The sequence below is a fragment of the Ranitomeya imitator genome, chromosome 3 (assembly GCF_032444005.1).
Source record: "Ranitomeya imitator isolate aRanImi1 chromosome 3, aRanImi1.pri, whole genome shotgun sequence".
Taxonomy (NCBI): domain Eukaryota; kingdom Metazoa; phylum Chordata; class Amphibia; order Anura; family Dendrobatidae; genus Ranitomeya; species Ranitomeya imitator.
The window spans coordinates 160,929,556-160,948,704 of record NC_091284.1 but is presented as its reverse complement, the minus strand read 5'-3'; the positions used below and the strand labels follow the sequence as shown (position 1 = coordinate 160,948,704).

The 19,149-nt window shown below is 45.4% G+C and overlaps 1 protein-coding gene across 3 annotated transcripts in view; it reads right to left on the bottom strand.

The window, feature by feature from the left end:
* The window catches only part of STS (steroid sulfatase), a 514,463-nt gene that overhangs the window by 228,392 nt on the left and 266,922 nt on the right, over positions 1-19,149 (bottom strand). For all 3 annotated transcript variants that reach the window (XM_069761574.1, XM_069761575.1, XM_069761576.1), the window contains one exon: positions 10,822-10,959. In XM_069761574.1, coding sequence (XP_069617675.1) covers positions 10,822-10,959 — 138 coding nt within the window. The remainder of the gene's footprint in view (positions 1-10,821; positions 10,960-19,149) is intronic.

The following is a 19,149-nucleotide window of genomic DNA, read 5'->3' as shown; positions in this document are numbered from 1 at the left end:
TCACGGTCAGGGACAAGTCGCTTCCTTGTCCTCTTCAGCAAAAACAACAACAGAGAAGAATGCAGCAGGCGACACAACGGGTTACTCCATGGAGCTCTTTACACATACCGTCCCTGGCTTAGAAAGTGAAGCAGTTAACAGTCCATGCCCATTACAAGTTGAATCTGATATGGAGTGCACTGATGCACAGCCACAGCCAGACTACTATGCTGGTCCTTTGACTCAGACCACAACTTTGCCCTCGCAGGGTGCCCCATCACGAACGCTATACCACCGACCGACACGGTGACACAGACGAAGTTGCACACGAGCTACAAGAAGAGGTAATAGATGACCCAGTTCTTGACCCCGATTGGCAGCCATTGGGGGAACAGGGTGCAGGCGGCAGCAGTTCTGAAGCGGAGGAGGAGGGGCCGCAGCAGGCATCAACATCGCAACAGGTTCCATCTGCCGGGCCCGTATCTTGCCCAAAACGCATGGCAAAGTCAAAACCTGTTGGAGGACAGCGTGGCCATCCGGTTAAAGCTCAGTCTGCAATGCCTGAAAAGGTATCCGATGCTAGAAAGAGTGCAGTCTGGCATTTTTTTAAACAACATCCAATTGATCAGCGCAAAGTCATCTGTCAAAAATGTTCAACTACCTTAAGCAGAGGGCAGAATCTGAAAAGTCTCAATACAAGTTGCATGCATAGACATTTAACCACCATGCATTTGCAAGCTTGGACTAACTACCAAACGTCCCTTAAGGTTGTAGCACCCTCGGCCAATGAAGCTAGTCATCAACGCAACATCCCTTCCGGCAGTGTAGGGCCACCATTTTCTGCACCACCTGCAGTATCTGTGCAGGTTTCTTTGCCAGGCCAAAGCAGTCAGGGTCAGGGAATCACCAGTTTCATAGTAGGAAACACTGCATCTAGGGCACCGGCGGCAACAATACCATCTCCCACCGTCTCTCAGTCTGCCATGTCCACCGGCACCCCCGCTAGTTTCACGATCTCCAGCTCTCCAGTCCAGCTCACCCTACATGAGACTATGGTTAGAAAAAGGAAGTACTTAGCCTCGCATCCGCGTACACAGGGTTTGAACGCACACATAGCTAGACTAATCTCGTTAGAGATGATGCCCTACCGGTTAGTTGAAAGCGAAGCTTTCAAAGCCCTGATGGACTACGCTGTACCACGCTACGAGCTACCCAGTCGACACTTTTTTTCCAGAAAAGCCATCCCAGCCCTCCACCAGCATGTTAAAGAGCGCATCGTCCATGCACTCAGGCAATCTGTGAGCACAAAGGTGCACCTGACAACAGATGCATGGAACAGTAGGCATGGCCAGGGACGTTACGTGTCCATCACGGCACACTGGGTAAATGTGGTGGATGCAGGGTCCACAGGGGACAGCAAGTTTGGGACAGTTCTGCCTTGCCCACGGTCTAGGAAACAGTTGGCTGTAGCTGTTCGCACCCCCTCCTCCTCCTCTTCGTCCTCCTGCAGAAGCGAGACCTCGTCCACAGACCGCAGTCGCACAACCACTCCATCCGCAGCTGCCACTGTTGCACACCAGGTCTCCCATTATGGGGCAGCTACTGGCAAACGTCAGCAGGCTGTATTGGCTATGAAGTGTTTGGGCGACAACAGACACACCGCTGAAGTTCTGCCCGAGTTCTTGCAGAAAGAAACGCAGTTGTGGCTGGGCACTGTAGATCTTGAGGCAGGCAAGGTAGTGAGTGATAACGGAAGGAATTTCATGGCTGCCATCTCCCTTTCCCAACTGAAACACATTCCTTGCCTGGCTCACACCTTAAACCTGGTGGTGCAGTGCTTCCTGAAAAGTTATCCGGGGTTATCCGACCTGCTCCTCAAAGTGCGTGGACTTTGCTCACATATCCGCCGTTCGCCCGTACACTCCAGCCGTATGCAGACCTATCAGCGTTCTTTGAACCTTCCCCAGCATCGCCTAATCATAGACGTTGCAACAAGGTGGAACTCAACACTGCACAAGCTTCAGAGACTGTGTGAACAGAGGCGGGCTGTTATGTTTTTGTGGGAGGATACACATACACGGGCAGGCAGTAGGATGGCAGACATGGAGTTGTCAGGTGTGCAGTGGTCGAAGATTCAAGACATGTGTCAAGTCCTTCAGTGTTTTGAGGAATGCACACGGCTGGTTAGTGCAGACAACGCCATAATAAGCATGAGCATCCCCCTAATGCGTCTGTTGATGCAAAATTTGACGCACATAAAGGATCAGGCGTCTGCAGCTGAGGAAGAGGAAAGCCTTGATGACAGTCAGCCATTGTCTGGCCAGGGCAGTGTACAGGACGAGGTAGCGGGCGAACAGGAGGAGGAGGACGAGGAGGATGATGGGGATGATTATATTTTTAATGAGGAAGCTTTTCCGGGGCCACTGGAAATTGTTGGCGCGGCAAGGCCGGGTTCTGGTTTTTGGAGGGACACAAGTGACGTGGATTTGCCTGAAACTGCCCCTCAACCAAGCACAACCACAGATTTGAGAACTGGAACTTTGGGCCACATGGCGGATTATGCCTTACGTATCCTCAAAAGGGACACACGCATAACAAAAATGATGAACGATGACGATTACTGGTTGGCCTGCCTCCTTGATCCTCGCTATAAAGGCAAATTGCAAAATATAATGCCACATGATAACTTGGAACTAATATTAGCAACCAAACAATCAACTCTTGTTGACCGTTTGCTTCTGGCATTCCCTGCACACAGCGCCCGTGATCGTTCTAACACGAGCTGCAGGGGCCAGCAGACCAGAGGTGTTAGAGGGGCAGAAATCAGAAGTGGCATTGGCCAGAGGGGTTTTCTGACCAGGTTGTGGAGTGATTTTGCTATGACCGCAGACAGGACAGGTACTGCAGCATCAATTCAAAGTGACAGGAGACAACATTTGTCCAGTATGGTTACTAACTATTTTTCATCCCTTATCGACGTTCTCCCTCAACCGTCATTCCCATTTGATTACTGGGCATCAAAATTAGACACCTGGCCAGAATTGGCAGAATATGCATTGCAGGAGCTTGCTTGCCCGGCAGCTAGTGTCCTATCAGAAAGAGTATTCAGTGCTGCAGGTTCAATACTAACAGAAAAAAGGGCTCGTCTGGCTACCCAAAATGTAGATGATCTAACCTTCATTAAAATGAACCACAACTGGATTTCGAAATCTTTTGCCCCACCTTGCACGGCTGACACCTAGCTTTCCTATGTAAAGGTCTTGCCTGTGGACTATTCTGAACGACTTTTCCAATCTCGTAATTTGCAGCACCTGATTGTCCAGCATCCGACATGTTAACACCTCCCTAAATGGCCAAAGTCCCCACACGGGGCCGTGGTATCGCCACTTGGCGCCAGCACCCGTGAGAGTACTGTTTGTCTGAGGAGGTGGGTGTGCCCGCTTTTGGTCGACGGCACTGCCACTAGGTCCCTCATAGTACAATAAAGTGTCTGGTGCTGGTGGTGCGCACCCAACGTCAGACACACCGTTGTAATATGAGGGGCCCTGGGCCTGTACCGCCGGCCACAAGACAGTCCCCCCCCCCAGCTCAAACAGTGCTCTACCACTTGCAAAATTTTCTCTCACAGCTCCACCAATGTTTAGTCTATGCGCTGACATCCTTCAATGCCTGGCACTGTCAATACCATTGTATTGACATTTTTCTTATGTTAGGCCTTCGAAGCCTGTCTGCGGTCACTCCTTCCACTAGGCCTCCACTGACCTGTCTACTGCTGCCCGTGTTCCCCTGGAACCAATTTTAAATTGCCTACAGCCCAATTTTTGTTATGTTAGGCCTTCGAAGCCTGTCTGCGGCCCGTTCTTTCCACTACTACTACACTGACCAGGCCACTGCTGCCCGTGTTCCCCTGGAACCAATTTTAAATTGCCTACAGCCAGCCCAATTTATTATGTTAGGGCTTCGAAGCCTGTCTGCGGTCCCTCCTTCCACTAGGCCTCCACTGACCTGTCTACTGCTGCCCGTGTTCCCCTGGAACCAATTTTAAATTGCCTACAGCCAGCCCAATTTATTATGTTAGGGCTTCGAAGCCTGTCTGCGGTCCCTCCTTCCAATAGGCCTCCACTGACCTGTCTACTGCTGCCCGTGTTCCCCTGGAACCAATTTTAAATTGCCTACAGCCCAATTTTTGTTATGTTAGGCCTTCGAAGCCTGTCTGCGGCCCGTTCTTTCCACTACTACTACACTGACCTGGCTACTGCCGCCCGTGTTCCCCTGGAACCAATTTAAAATTGCCGACAGCAAGCCCAATTTATTATGTTAGGGCTTCGAAGCCTGTCTGCGGTCCCTCCTTCCGCTAGGCCTCCACTGACCTGTCTACTGCTGCCCGTGTTCCCCTGGAACCAATTTTAAATTGCCTACAGCCCAATTTTTGTTATGTTAGGCCTTCGAAGCCTGTCTGCGGCCCGTTCTTTCCACTACTACTACACTGACCAGGCCACTGCTGCCCGTGTTCCCCTGAAACCAATTTTAAATTGCCTACAGCCAGCCCAATTTATTATGTTAGGCCTTCGAAGCCTGTCTGCGGTCCCTCCTTCCACTAGGCCTCCACTGACCTGTCTACTGCTGCCCGTCTACCCCTTGAACCAACATCAGAAAATATAAAAATAAGTATTTTGCTTATAAAAAAGAAAATACTGGAGAGATATCAAATGCAGACATTTTAACATTAAAAACAAACACATACAACAAAAATCTGGTACAGTACTAAAAATGGCCACCAGCTACAATAACTTTCTCCTGCAAGTAGTTAACTGAAAGTTTTTTTCAATTTAAAACACAGATATGGCATCCACCGAGTGTTGTCCTGTCGCGTCTTCTTTATATTATTGCCAAGAAGATGCAAAACAATGAAAATAATAAAATCATTATTTACCAAAAAAATAGAGTAAGTCAAAACCACATTGCAAATAAACATTCATTACAAATAAAGAAGCAGGGCGCGTCCGAGGGTGAGTATATACCTAATAAGAATATAATCACCCTCGGACGCGCCCTGCTTCTTTCCGACAGCCTTCCTTCCTAAGAATCAGCCCTTCCGTGGTGTAGAGAGAGGGTGTGTTACACTCCAAGGTGTTCCCCAGGTTGCCTTTCCTGAGCTTCGATCTTCATGCTCTCGTTTAGTAGTTGTCGGAAAGTAGGCTGCATTAGGCCTACAAATTGGTTATGGGGTGGAGAGAGATGGTGTGTTACACTCCAAGGTGTTCCCCAGGTTTCCTTGCCATTGCTTCGGTCTTCAGACTCTCGTTTAGTAGATGTACAAAACTACACTGCATTAGGCCTACAAAATGGTATCGGGTGGAGAGAGATGGTGTGTTACACTCCAAGGTGTTCCCCAGGTTTCCTTGCCATTGCTTCGGTCTTCAGACTCTCGTTTAGTAGTTGTACAAAACTACACTGCATTAGGCCTACAAAATGGGTATCGGGTGGAGAGAGATGGTGTGTTACACTCCAAGGTGTTCCCCAGGTTTCCTTGCCATTGCTTCGGTCTTCAGACTCTCGTTTAGTAGTTGTAGAAAACTACACTGCATTAGGCCTACAAAATGGGTATCGGGTGGAGAGAGATGGTGTGTTACACTCCAAGGTGTTCCCCAGGTTTCCTTGCCATTGCTTCGGTCTTCCGACTCTCGTTTAGTAGTTGTAGAAAACTACACTGCATTAGGCCTACAAAATGGTTATCGGGTGGAGAGAGATGGTGTGTTACACTCCAAGGTGTTCCCCAGGTTTCCTTGCCATTGCTTCGGTCTTCCGACTCTCGTTTAGTAGTTGTAGAAAACTACACTGCATTAGGCCTACAAAATGGGTATGGGGTGGAGAGAGATGGTGTGTTCCACTCCAAGGTGTTCTCCAGGTTGCCTTTCCTGAGCTTCTATCTTCAGGCTCTCGTTAAATTGTGGTTAAATGGAACAACTGCATTTGGCGTACTAGTTGGTTTGGGGCCTACTAACAGTGTCTGCCGCTCCTTGCTGTTCTCCTGGTTTCCTGTCCTGAAATTCCGTTTTCAGGTGCTCGTTAAGTAGTTGTTAATGTTAGACTGCATTTGGCCTACTAGTTGGGTTGGGGCCTACTATCGGTGTCTGCCACTCCTTGCTGTTCTCCTCCACTGAACAAAGCTGTGCCGCCTGTTTACTACGGTTGCCAATTTTGAAATGCATTTCGACTACTTACTGATTTGGGCCTACTCTCTGTGTCAGCCTCTCATTCCAGTTGTCCTCCACTGCAATGCCCCCTGGTTATTCCTGTGTTACCAATTTTGAACTGCATTTAGCCCACTTTATTCTTTGGGCCTATATCTGTGTTTCCTCCTCATCCTGCCCATTGCCCAGCCAGTGATAGATGAGTCTGCTGGTACATTGACCCATAACGCAACATTCCCCGTGCACGCTACACAACAACATTGTGACCCTGCTGAAAGTCAGGTTGCTCTTCCCGCATACCATACCACCTTACACGGGGACAAAGAGGAAGGTGCAGATGAAAGTGCAGGTTCCTTCATCAGGTGGGGGGAGGAATACTAGTTGGCGACGTCACTGGCACAGGGCCTCTCATAGTACGCAAAAGTGTTGCTGCCGGTGGGAGGCGCCCCCGCCGTGCAAACACACCGCTGTACTTTGAGGGGCCCTGTGCCAGTGCCAATGCCAACGAGTGGGCCCCCCCTGCTTGCTCAGGTTCACAGCACTTGCAAAGTTGAAATACTTACCTCTCCCTGCTCCACTGCCGTGACGTGGTCCAGATTTCCTGGGCCCACTAATTACTTGAACCAGCCCTACCCACCACAACTTTAGCCAAATGACCCCCAATTTCAAATGCCTTCCAATTATTATAAGGTAAATTACGCTTGACAAGCTTCATTAAGAAGAATGGATGGTTTTGACATTAAAATGGGCACTCTAGGTGTTTTCCTGGCCCCCACTCACTGCCGACTATGCTGCCCCATTGACTTGCATTGGGTTTCGTGTTTCGGTCGATCCCGACTTTACGTCATAATCGGCCGATTTCACTCGACCCGACTTTTGAGATAGTCGGGTTTCGCGAAACCCGGCTCGACTCTAAAAAGGTCAAGGTCGCTCAACTCTACTGGTGACTGCAACTTACTAGTCACTGCAGCGTACTGATCACCACAACAGCAGTTTGCAATTTTCACTCAGCAACATCCACTACTGCTTTTTTTCTGGAAAACACCCATGGAGTCAAAATTGTCACTACATCTGTAGATAAATTCCCAATGGGTTTTAATTTCCAAAATGGGGTCACTTGAGGGGGGGATTCTGTTTTTCTAGCACTTAGGAGCTCTTTACATGGAATCTGCAAGCTATTCTAGGAAAATCTGCAGGAGGTAAATAGCACTCTGTCCCTCCGAGTATCTCCATATGGCTAGGCAGTACTGTACCACCACATATGGGGTACTTCTACATTCAGCAGAAATTGTGGGACAAAATTTGATGTAATTTTTTACCCATTTCCCAGTATGAAAATGTAAAACTTGGGGCTAACACACAATCTTGGTGGCAAAAATGTTAATTACTTTTTCTTCACTGCCCAATGGTATAAAAGACTGTGACACACCTGTGGTGTCAATATAATCACTTCATTAATTCATTGAAAGGTTTAGTTTGCAAAATGGGGTAACTTAATGGGGGTTCTGCTGTTCTGGCATCTCAGGGGCTCTGCCAATGTAACATGGCACCCTCAAACAAGTGCAGCACTGTAATATGGCGCTACATCCCTTCTGAGTTTTGCACTGTGCCTCAAAAATAGTTTTCGACTACATATGGGGTATAGGTGAACTCAGAAGAAATTGGACAACCAATTTTGTGGTTCATTTTCTCCTGTTACTCTTGTGAAAATACAAAATTTGGAGCTAAAATAGATTTTTGGGGGAAAAATGAGACTTCTTTATATTCACAGCTTAACGTTACAAACTTCTGCAAAGCATCTGGGGGTTCAAGTGCTCAATACATATCTAGATAAGATCCCAAAGTGGTCTAGCTTCCAACTTAGTGTCTTTTGTAGGGGGTTTCACTGTTTAGGCACATCAGGGGCTCTCCACACGCGACAAGGCATCCACTATTTATTGCAGCAAATTTTACATTCAAAAAGTCATATGGCACTCCTCTTCCAAGCCCTACTGTGCACCCAAACAGTAGTATTCCCCCACATTTGGGGTATCAGCACACTCAAAAGAAATTGCACAACAAATTGTATGGAGCAATTTTTCTTGTTACCCTTATGAAAATGCAAAATTTGGAGCTAAACTAGATTTATTTTGGAAAAATGTGATTTTTTTTTTACTTCCAAGGCTCTACGCTATAAACTTTTGTGAAGCACCTGTGGGTTAAAGGTGCTCAATACAAATCTAGATAGGTTCCCTAAGGGGTCTAGTTTACAAAATGGTGTTACCTGTGGGTTTTTTCATTGTTTAGGCACATCAGGGACTCTCCAAACATGACATGGTGTCTGCTAATTATACAAATTTACATTCAAAAAGTGAAATGGCTCTCCTTCCTTTCCAGTGGTGTTCCAACACATATAGCTTATCAGCATGCTAAGGAGAAATTGCACAACAATTTGTTTGGTCTATTTTCTCCTGTTACCCTTGCAAAAGTAAAAAAAAAATAGGTCTAAAGGAAAAAAATGTAGAAAGAAAGTTAAATGTTTATTTTTTCCTTCCACATTCTATTAATTCCTGTGAAGCACCTGAAGGGTTCATAAGCTTCTTGAATGTGGTTTTGAGCACCTTTAGGGTTACAGGTTTTAAAATGGAGTCACTTTTGGATATTTTCTGTCACATAAGCCCCTCAAAATCACTTCAAATATGAGGTGGTCCCTAAAAAATGGTTTTGCAAACTTTGTTGTAAAAATTAGAAATCGCTGGTCAAATTTTAACCCTTATCACTTCCTAACAAAAAAAAACTATATTTGAAAAATTGTGCTGATGTAAAGTAGACATGTGGGAAATGTTATTTATTAAGTATTTTGTGTGACATTACTCTAATTAAATGGCATAAAATTTAAAAGTTTGAAAATTGCAAAATTTTCATTTTTTTCACAAATAAACGCAAGTCATATCAAATAAATTTTACCACTATCATTGTTAGAGGTCGAGTTCCCGCCTCTGCACAGGGGGATCTCAAACCATCTCCACTGCGGTCTCCCATTCTTCTCCAGCCGCAGTGGAGCCTTCTCAGCAGAGAAGTCGGTCCCAGCGTCTGGCTCAGCCTGATACGGTGCGGATGGTTACTGCTGCCTTTCCAGGCTCAGCCATTGTAGCCAGTACTGGTCAGTGGTGAGCAGACGTCTCTGGGACTAAGTCCTGCTTTTCCCCTTCTGAGCATGCCCAGGGTAAGTCCTCTCATTGGAGGTCGAGGGTCACATGCTCAGGTACTACAGCAGCTTCCATTGGTCCTCTAAGAAGGTCCTGAAGTGGCTCAGGAACTGTAGTAGCTCCCATTAGACCTCTAGAAAGGTCCTGTAGTTGCTGCAGTTATAAAAGGTTTGCATGGCTGCACGACCATGCGCTAGTATCAACTAAGTTATGTGTTCTGCGCCAGTGTGGTCATATGTATGTGGTTTCAGGGTTCGGCTGAAATAAGCCCCTAGATTACCGGCACCTCCGGTGAGGAGTTTTGTGTGAGTGGATTCAGTGCCCGGCTGAAATAAGCCCCGAGAATACTGACACATCTGGTGAGGAGTTTTGCGTGTGCTAATCTGACTGCATGACCACTGTTCGCTCTATTTGGTAGCTGTGTTCCTCTGTGAGGTTAAAAGGGCACAGTGTTCTCTTGTCTTAAGTGACTCTGTGAAGTAACAGAGTTCACTTAAACCGTCATATAGTACCGTCAGTTACTAGCAGCGGGTTTTACTTCTGCACAGTGGCACCGGGTTGCGAACGCACCTATTACTCTATAAATATATATTTGGTGCATTCCGCCAAACCCTAACAATCATGAAGTACAATATGAAAAATTCTCAATCAGTGGGATCTATTGAAGTGTTCCAGAGTTATGACTTTATTAAGTGACACAAATTGTAAAAAATGGCCTGGTCAGGAATGTGAAAAAGGCTTTGGGGTGAAGGGGTTAAAGGGATTAATTAAAGGGACTAAAAACAGACTGTACTCATTTCCAGTGCTGATGCCTTTCAGCGATGTAAGTGCTGGCTCTTCCGGGGCTGAAGGGCCATAACTATGTCACGTGAGCCCTACAGCCAATCAGTGAGTGCTATTGGACCGCTTAACTTATACTTCCTTAGGAGAGAACTGCCATCCAGAGGAAGTAATAATAAGAATAATAATTTTATTCATATAGCGCCAATATATTCCGCAGGATTTTATAAATAAGTGAGAGCATCAGCAGTTCTGACTTGCCCCTAAATGTCAGCTCAGTCTGAGTGGCCACTGATTGGCTGCAGGGCTCATGTGACATAACAGTGTTATGTGAGCCACAGGAGACCCTGTGCCAACTTCCCTGGAATGGTGACAGAAGCAGAGCTCAGCATACACTGCTTTTAATTTACATGGGGGAGTATGATAATTGAAAAGTTGTCTGAGTATTGGACAATCTCTTCATGTTCTATGAATTTAAAAAGCAAAAAAGAAAAATTAGGCTAAAAAACATTCAACATACATTTCCAACAGTGGTAAATAAAGCTGTATATTACTACCCATTCAAAGGTTTAGCTTTTGATTACACAACCAATTAACAGTAGTTTTAGATACTTAATGCATTGTAATAGCGTTTCTATAATATATTTGACAACTGCAGTATTTTCTCTGGACTGTATTACCTTTGAAGATTCCATTGTATCCTCCATGAATTTCACCAGAAGAGGAGACTTCCTCCAGATGTGCTCCATTATCAGAAGTAAAATATATTAATGTATTTGCGTGCAGTTTATTCTTGTTCAACTCATTGACAATTTTTCCTAAAAAGAAGAAAATAAAAGATTTTGAACTGGAAATTTTCAAGAATTCTATATATACTAGATGGTGGCCCAATTCTAACGAATAGGGTATTCTAGAATATGTATGTCCACGTAGTAAATTGCCCAGCCACGTAGTATATTGCCCAGCCACGTAGTTTATTACCCAGCCATGTAGTATTTTGCCCAGTCACGTAGTATATTGCCCAGCCACGTAGTATATTGCCCAGTCACATAGTATATTGCCCAGCCACGTAGTATATTGCCCAGCCACGTAGTATATTGCCCAGCCACGTAGTTCACGTAGTATATTGCCCAGTCACATAGTATATTGCCCAGCTACGCAGAGAGCCACGTAGTATACAGCACAGAGCCACGTAGTATACAGCACAGAGCCACGTAGCATACAGCACAGAGCCACGTAGTATATTGCCCAGTCACGTAGTATACAGCACAGAGCCACGTAGTATACAGCACAGAGCCACATAGTATACAGCACAGAGCCACGTAGTATACAGCACAGAGCCACGTAGTATACAGCACAGAGCCACGTAGTATATTGCCCAGTCATTTAGTATACAGCACAGTCACGTAGTATGCACCATATCCCTGTTCAAAAAAAAGAATTAAAATAAAAAATAGTTACATACTCACCTCCTGGAGCCTCCGGATCGAAGCGGCTGGTTCCCGATGCTTGGCGCACGGTCCGGTCTGAAGATTGCATTGCGGTCTCGCGCGATGATGACGTAGCGGTCTCGCGAGACCGTACGTCATCTTGCGAGACCGCAATGCATGCAGCGATCACCGGGGCATCGCGCGGAGCGGAAAAGGCCGGTTCCTGATCTGGGGGGCCACCGGAGGGGTGAGTATGTAACTATTTTTTTTTTTTTTATTATTTTTAACATTAGATATTTTTACTATTCATGCTGCATAGGCAGCATTATTAGTAAAAAGGTGGTCACACAGGGTTAATAGCAGCATTAACTGAGTGCATTACACTGCGGTCAACGCTGCCATTAACCCTGTGTGAGCGCTGACCAGAGAGGACTATGCGGACACCGGGCACTGACTGTCACTGCGGGGAGGAAGGAGCGGCCAATTTTTTCCGGACTGTGGCCGTCGCTGATTGGTCACGGCAGCTATGACAGGCAGCTGCCGAGACCAATCAGCGAATGAATAACCATGACAGAAGGACAGACAGACAGACGGAAGTGACCCTTAGACAATTATATAGTAGATGTATCTTCTTTAATTAGTTTAGTGCCCCGGTTTCCACAGCAAATTTTGATTTTTATGTTTGCATTTTCCCTCCCCTTTTTTATTTTATACCAGTGGTTGTTTTTGGGGGATGAGCTGTAGTATTGACTAACACTATTAGTGGGTTTGGTGACCAAAAAACACCACAATTTTTGCATTTTGATTTTTTCTTCCTCACGACATTTACCACAATGGTTCATACTTTTCTCTGAAATGACTCAGCATGCCCACTATGTGTGCAAAGACAGACATGCGCCGCGTCTTTCCAGACCACAGCATGTCAATTTATTTTGCGGAGACGTGAGTCTCCACATGATAAATGTCACCCATACAATGTATTGGATGCGGTGATTTTGCACAGTTCAATGAACACATGTGGATTCACCTGCGTTCAGAAGCCGGCAGCGCTTTGGATGCAGTGGACATGAGCTGCGTTCAAAGCACTGCCGATTCCTGACCATGAGCACATACTCTTAGTGAATAGTTAGAAGATCCAGTGCTACTTTTCCAAATGCAAATCCAAGTGATAAATGAAACCATTTATTGTATTACTTTTCTTTTTAGATCGTATTATGTGGGACAATGACTGATGTTTGCATACACCGACAACCACTCAGAGATTGATATTCTGAGCTAAATGGTTAACGGCAGTGATCACAGGTCCGCTATGAACGCTGTATATATCACATAAGCAAGGAACTCTGCTCCAGAGCCCATTCACAGGAGTTGAACTCAGGGATGATGTATAGGTCCATCATTTTGTGACAAGGGATTATCCCGAGTTGGTAAGTTATCTAGTATCCATAGAATAGATCATTAATAGTGATGATCAAATATTGAAACATTGGGATTCTGGAAAATCGGTCTGAATAATTTCTAATATTTGGGTATTCATACCAAATAAAGAATCCAATGCAAGTCAATGGGAAAGCTGAATATTTTTCTGCTGGACCCAACAAACAGGTCTGGGTGCCTGAGAAAAAACTGAAATGAATGGGAAAGAGCTAAAACTAAATGGGAACAGCATGGAGAAGATGCCTGCATGCCTTTCTGACTCACATACAGTATGGTATCTGGGAATAATGAGGTAATAGAAGTATAAAAATCCAGCTCTCACAAAAGTCAAATAAAAGTTAAATCATTAATAATAATTCAGGCGTTCGGTTATTTTTTTACACCCATTTCTCTCTATATAGGCTATTTACTACAATGCCCATCAATTATTATTTTTTAATTAATTATTATTAAAGATTTATCTTTAATTGGACTTTTGTGAGAGCTGGATTTTCCTATTTATATTACTTCATTGTATCCACGTCTGGTAGAGATGGATTCTTGTGCTTCACATATATACCACGTGAAGACCTTCATGAGGGTGAGCTGAACTTCTTCTATTTATGTTTTATCTGGGAATAATGTTGTCAGACTATTGCGCCGGTTTTGTGGATTTATAAGAAGACCTACCAAGTCAAACCTAAATTGTTTTACAGGGAAAAATGCAAAGAAACACTTGAAATTACTTGTATACAATGCAAAACTAAAAAAAAAATTATACCTCCCATTTTCACACGTAGCATTTTGGCTTTAGTTTTTCCTTTTACATTTGTTAGGGCCCTCATATCTACATTTGGGAGGTCCCTCCGTCATTCAAAATTGTTAGCTAGATAGTGGAATATATATTCCCCAGCACTTTACAATGTCAGCTAAAACATGCCCATTTTAATTTTGGTATTTGCCCACCACCACGTTCACTGCCATGTCATTATGCGGCCTTTGCTTCTCTTTTTCAGAAGGCCAGCAGGTGCCGTGAATTCTGAGTTTTGTGAGCTCCACAGTTCATTTTGGCCATCAGATACCAATGGAGCCACTATCATAGTGGGTGAAGCCGCTGTAAGGTGAATATAATACTGGAGTTGGGGGAGCTGTATGTTTAACGTCAGTAAATTGGATTCTACCAGACACCAAAAGCCTTTGAATTAAAGCCTGAATACAGTGTATGCAAGCGAGGGCCTGTAATGCGCTCAGTTTGTCAGGTCTGAAATCCATGCCAGGAACATGTACAAACCTCATTTTACTTTGAGTTGCAGGACACTCCGGTCACATGGGAACGCACAGGACACAGATGAAAGGATTAAAAGTTTCTTTGTTTATTGAAATCCACAACGCATTTCGACGGAACAGCTCCGTCTTCATCAGGTGGCAGTATACAGAGAGTGGGCAAGAGTAAGTATATAAAGGAGCACAACCAATGAGTTTTAAGGATCAATTATTCGTAACACATGATTAGATGGGATCACATGATTAATTAAGATACAAGTCGCAAACGCAGTTTAAAAACATATATATCAAAAAAGGAAAAAAAGACAGGCTATAGCTGGATAATATAACATCAAATAGAATAAAAACAATAAAATGGGAGAGACAGGAGTGCCATTGACCAGTCTGCCCAAACATACGCACTTCTTCTGGAAACTACCCAACCCAACAACCAAGTAATTACAGGATATGTTCCAGAGAGAGATGAGGTCAGGTGAGAGACAGTGCTCAGGTAAAGGCCTTAGCGTGGCAAGACCATGTTCCAATATTTGTAAGGCTTCCTGAATATGTCTGTGGAGCGTATTAACCCAGTCTCTTAGACCTTCTTAAAATGTACAGAAACTGGCCAATTTTAGAAGAGTCAGCCTGTCTGCATTATCCATTGACAAGCATGTGCGCCTATCCGTTATGATTGCACAGGCTGAACAAAAAACCCACTCAGACAACACACTTGCGGCAGGGCATGGCAGCACCTCCAAGGCCTAGAAGGAGAGTTCAGGCCAAGTGTGCAGATAGTTAAAGGGCACTGAAGAATCAATAAGGAAACTGGTATGGTCACTTAAGTACTCCTTCACCATCAAGGTTAACTTCTCCCTCCTTGTTATAGACACACCCACAAATAGTCCATAGAAAAGAAAGCAGATTGGCACATACTGTCCCGTGCAACAGTGGAGCAAATACAGACGACAATCGTTTCACACTTACATTTCAGGTGACCTGTTGAAGCGCAATGTAAGCGTGAAACAATCGTCGTCTGTATTTGCTCCACTGTTTTACCTGCCTGCTGTTGGCATGATGATGCCACAATAAAGGATTTTGTTGCACGGGATGGTATGTGCCAATCCGCTTTCTTTTCTATGGACATACAGATTCTTTTTCTTTGGAAGTGGCACCGTAATCCCTGGTGTGTGTGCAGCTTCATCAACCTGAGGTCATACAGCTGTGCCTTTGTGTCTCTTCTATGGTATGTGAATTACACCCACAGATAGGCCCTGCTGATGTGACGGTTTCAAGAAAAAGGCCGAGTTGGTGGACATTCTCCCCCCGCATAAGTTGCACCTGGTGTGCGGGCACCATCCCTTTAATCTTTGTGGGTGAAAAGAGCCAGTACCTCTGCCAGCAGTCTTGTCTGAGGGTAATCTTTTCATCAACTCTTCAACAACGGCCCTCTGGCATGCATGCACTGAAAATGGCACATCTGACTCTGACATGAGAGAAGGAACTTTCTCCTTGTACTGTTGGTCAAGAAAGGTGCACAGCCAGTATTTCATGGTGGTCAAAATATCTTTCACGTGAGGGTCCTAGGAAAGGCATCTGGATATGAACTGTTCCATGTGTGGCAGACAAGATAGAGTCAAGCGTTCAGTGTCCCCACCAGAACAAACACTAACCATCCTCTCCTCCTCACAACACCTTGTCTCCTCCTCCACTTCAGTCATCCATGCTGGACAGGCATGAATCTGGGATTGCGCGGACCAAAAACTCCTGTTCCTCCTCATCCTCCTCCTCTTCCTCATCATCACCCAATGTGGCCAGAGAATATTGTCTGAGGCTGGGCAGTGTGGTATCAGCCAATGTAAAATCTTGCTCCATAGCCTCCTGGTCGGCATTCAAAGCTTCTTCTTTGAGATTCTGCAGTGATCATTTTAATAGACCAATCAGCGGGATGGTTACACTGATAATAGCATCATCAGCGCTCACCATCATGGTGCAGTACACAAAGTTATGAAGAACCTCACATATGTCAGCGATCTACACCCACTCGGCAGTTATTATGTGTGGAGGCTGAGTGTTACTCTGCTGGGCATTGAGAAGCTGGAATTCAGACACTGCTCTCTGCTGTTCACTAAGCCTTTCCAACATATGAAAGGTTGGATTCCAGCATGTGGGCAGTCGGTGATGAGGCAAATTAAAATGCTGCTGCAGTGTAGCCAGACCGGCAAATGCCTGAGATGACTTTCAGAAATGGACGCTGACACGGCGTACCTTGACAAGTAGGTCCCGCAAGTCAGGGAATGTTTTTAAAAACTGCTGTACAACCAAGTTCTGCACGTGGGCCATGCATGGAACGTGTACCAGCTTGTTGAGCTTTAAAGCTGCCACCAAGTTACACTGGCAATCGCACACATCCAACCTGGTTGGAGGTTCAGTGGGGAGAGCACCTGATTAGTCTGGTCTTTTATCCCTTTTAACAACTATGCTGCTTTGTGAGTTTTATCACCTAAACAGATGAGCTTTAGCAGATCGTGCTGCCGCTTTGCCAAGGCAGTGCTGCAGAGCTCCCACCTGGGAAGTGATATGGAGGTTAGTTCAGCTGAGGATAAGGAGGAGGAGGAGAAACAGGAGCTGGCATACGAGGAGACTGAAACCCTCATGGAAGTTGGGAATGCTATTCTTCGTGTGGGTAAGATGCGTGATGTCCCAGTCTCTAAGGCTGGTTCCATATTTGCGTTTTTTGCCGCTACGTTTTAGCGCAAAAAAATGCATGCTTTTTTTTCCTATACTTAACATTAAAAATGCATGCGTTTTTTTGCATGCTTTTTTCCGCATTTTGACGACGCATGCGTCGTTTCTATGCTTGCGTTTTGTTGCAGAAATGCAACCTGTAGTAATTTCTAGCGGCGTTTTTTTGCGGCAAAAAAACGTATTGCTGTCTATGTAAACGCATGCGTTTTTAAGCAGATGCGTTTGCATGCATTTTTAAATGCATGAATTTCAATAGAAAAACACAAGAATACACACTGATAAGCCACCCCAACCCTAATCCTAACCCTAACCCTAGGGATCCTAACCCTCACCCTAACCCTAGGGACCCTAACCCTAGGGATCCTAACCCTAACCCTAGGGATCCTAACCCTAACCCTAGGGATCCTAACCCTAACCCTAATCCTAGGGATCCTAACCCTAACCCTAACCCTAAGGGTTAGGGTTAGGATCCCTAGGATTAGGGTTAGGGTTAGGATCCCTAGGGTTAGGGTTAGGGTTAGGATCCTTAGGGTTAGGGTGAGGGTTAGGATCGATAGGGTTACTAGGGATCCTAACCCTAACCCTAGCTATTTCTGTTTATAGTGGGTTTTCTAGTTGATTTTGATGATTGGCAGCTGTCACACACTTCTCATCATGCGTTTCAAAAATGCAAACGCAGGAAAAAACACATGTAAACGCGTCAAAACGCCGTGGTTTTTTTCCACATGCAAAAATGCATGCGTCTAAAAACGCAGCGTTTGCACGCGTTTACATGCGTTTTTTGCACCACATATGTTTGCGTTAAAGACGCTGCATTTTTTAACGCAAATGTGAAACTAGCCTAACGCTGTCCCAGACTCCACCAGGTTCACCCAGTGTGCCGCCAGGGAATGTAGTGTCCCTGTCCACAAGAACTTGTCCACGTGTCGGTGGCTAGGTGGACCTTACCTGTGACTGCATTGACCAGAGCATGGCTGATATTGTGTAACACGTGCTTCTGTAATGTGGAGATAGCACACCGGTAAATATAGTGGCAGCTGTGAAGCGACTACCGGGGGTTGCCACTGCCAAAAGGTCAAGGAAAGACTCAGTGTCATGGTTGAGGACAGGGTTCTTTTCCCTGTCCTCCCAGGGTTAATTTTGTGTGGCCTCCTTTTGGATCTAGGAGGGCTATATATACCCGCCCCCATCTGGGGTTCCTTGTCAGTTATACATTTGTTCTGGCTGTGTGTCTGACCCCCTGGTGTGCTTGCATTCTGTTTTGTCTGATTGTCTCTCGTGTATGACATGGTCCGTTTTCTCATTTTGTACTTTGCTCTGTGATTCTGTTATTACTGTCTTTTCCGGCTCTGACCCTCTGGCTTGATTACTCTTACTCCGCATCCACCTGCCTCGCTTGTACCATACCGCTATCTCCAGCTCCCTGACCTTTGGCTACGTCCTGGCTTCCCTTTATGTCTCACTGTTCAGCACCTCATTTATCTCCTGGCTTAACTTCAGCACGTTCTGACTTCTCTCCGGCATCGCCAGTCTCCTCTGCTACGTGGTGCTTGGCTTCACCTCCGGCTACTGCCCTTTGGGATCACGTAATTCAGGTCCTGTGCTCAGATCGGTAAGCTCACGGCAGCTCTTCTCTCACGCCCTGCTGTTCTCTTTGCATCTCTGCGCAGACCCCTGCTGTAAGCCTGCAACAGGGGTCGTGATACTCAGTTCCCACAAGAAAAAACTGCAACATTTCCAAGGCTAGCAATCTGACAATGTGGGCATTCAGCATTTGGGCTTGATGGTGGGTGAATATTTCTGCGTCCTGTGAAATGGGCAGGAACAACTGAACGCTGCACTAGGACAATGAAATGGATATGGTTGCTGACTGATGTGTCTGTGCAACCGCAGGTTGTGGGCAGGAGACATCAGCGCCTGCTTCCTGGACAGCAGATTGGGAAGGCGGTAACACAGATGAAGTGGCAGTGGTTACACTCTCTTAACCAGATTTTGTACCCAATGAAGGAGAACGTGGTCAATTTCTGCACTGCTGAATCATATAGCCCAAAGTTTTTGTTAAAGAGTGGTCTTTATTCAACGTATTTCTGAGTTTGAAAGAACTGCTTCATCAGGAAATACCATATAAGGAGCTGCAACAGCAGCAAGGAAGAG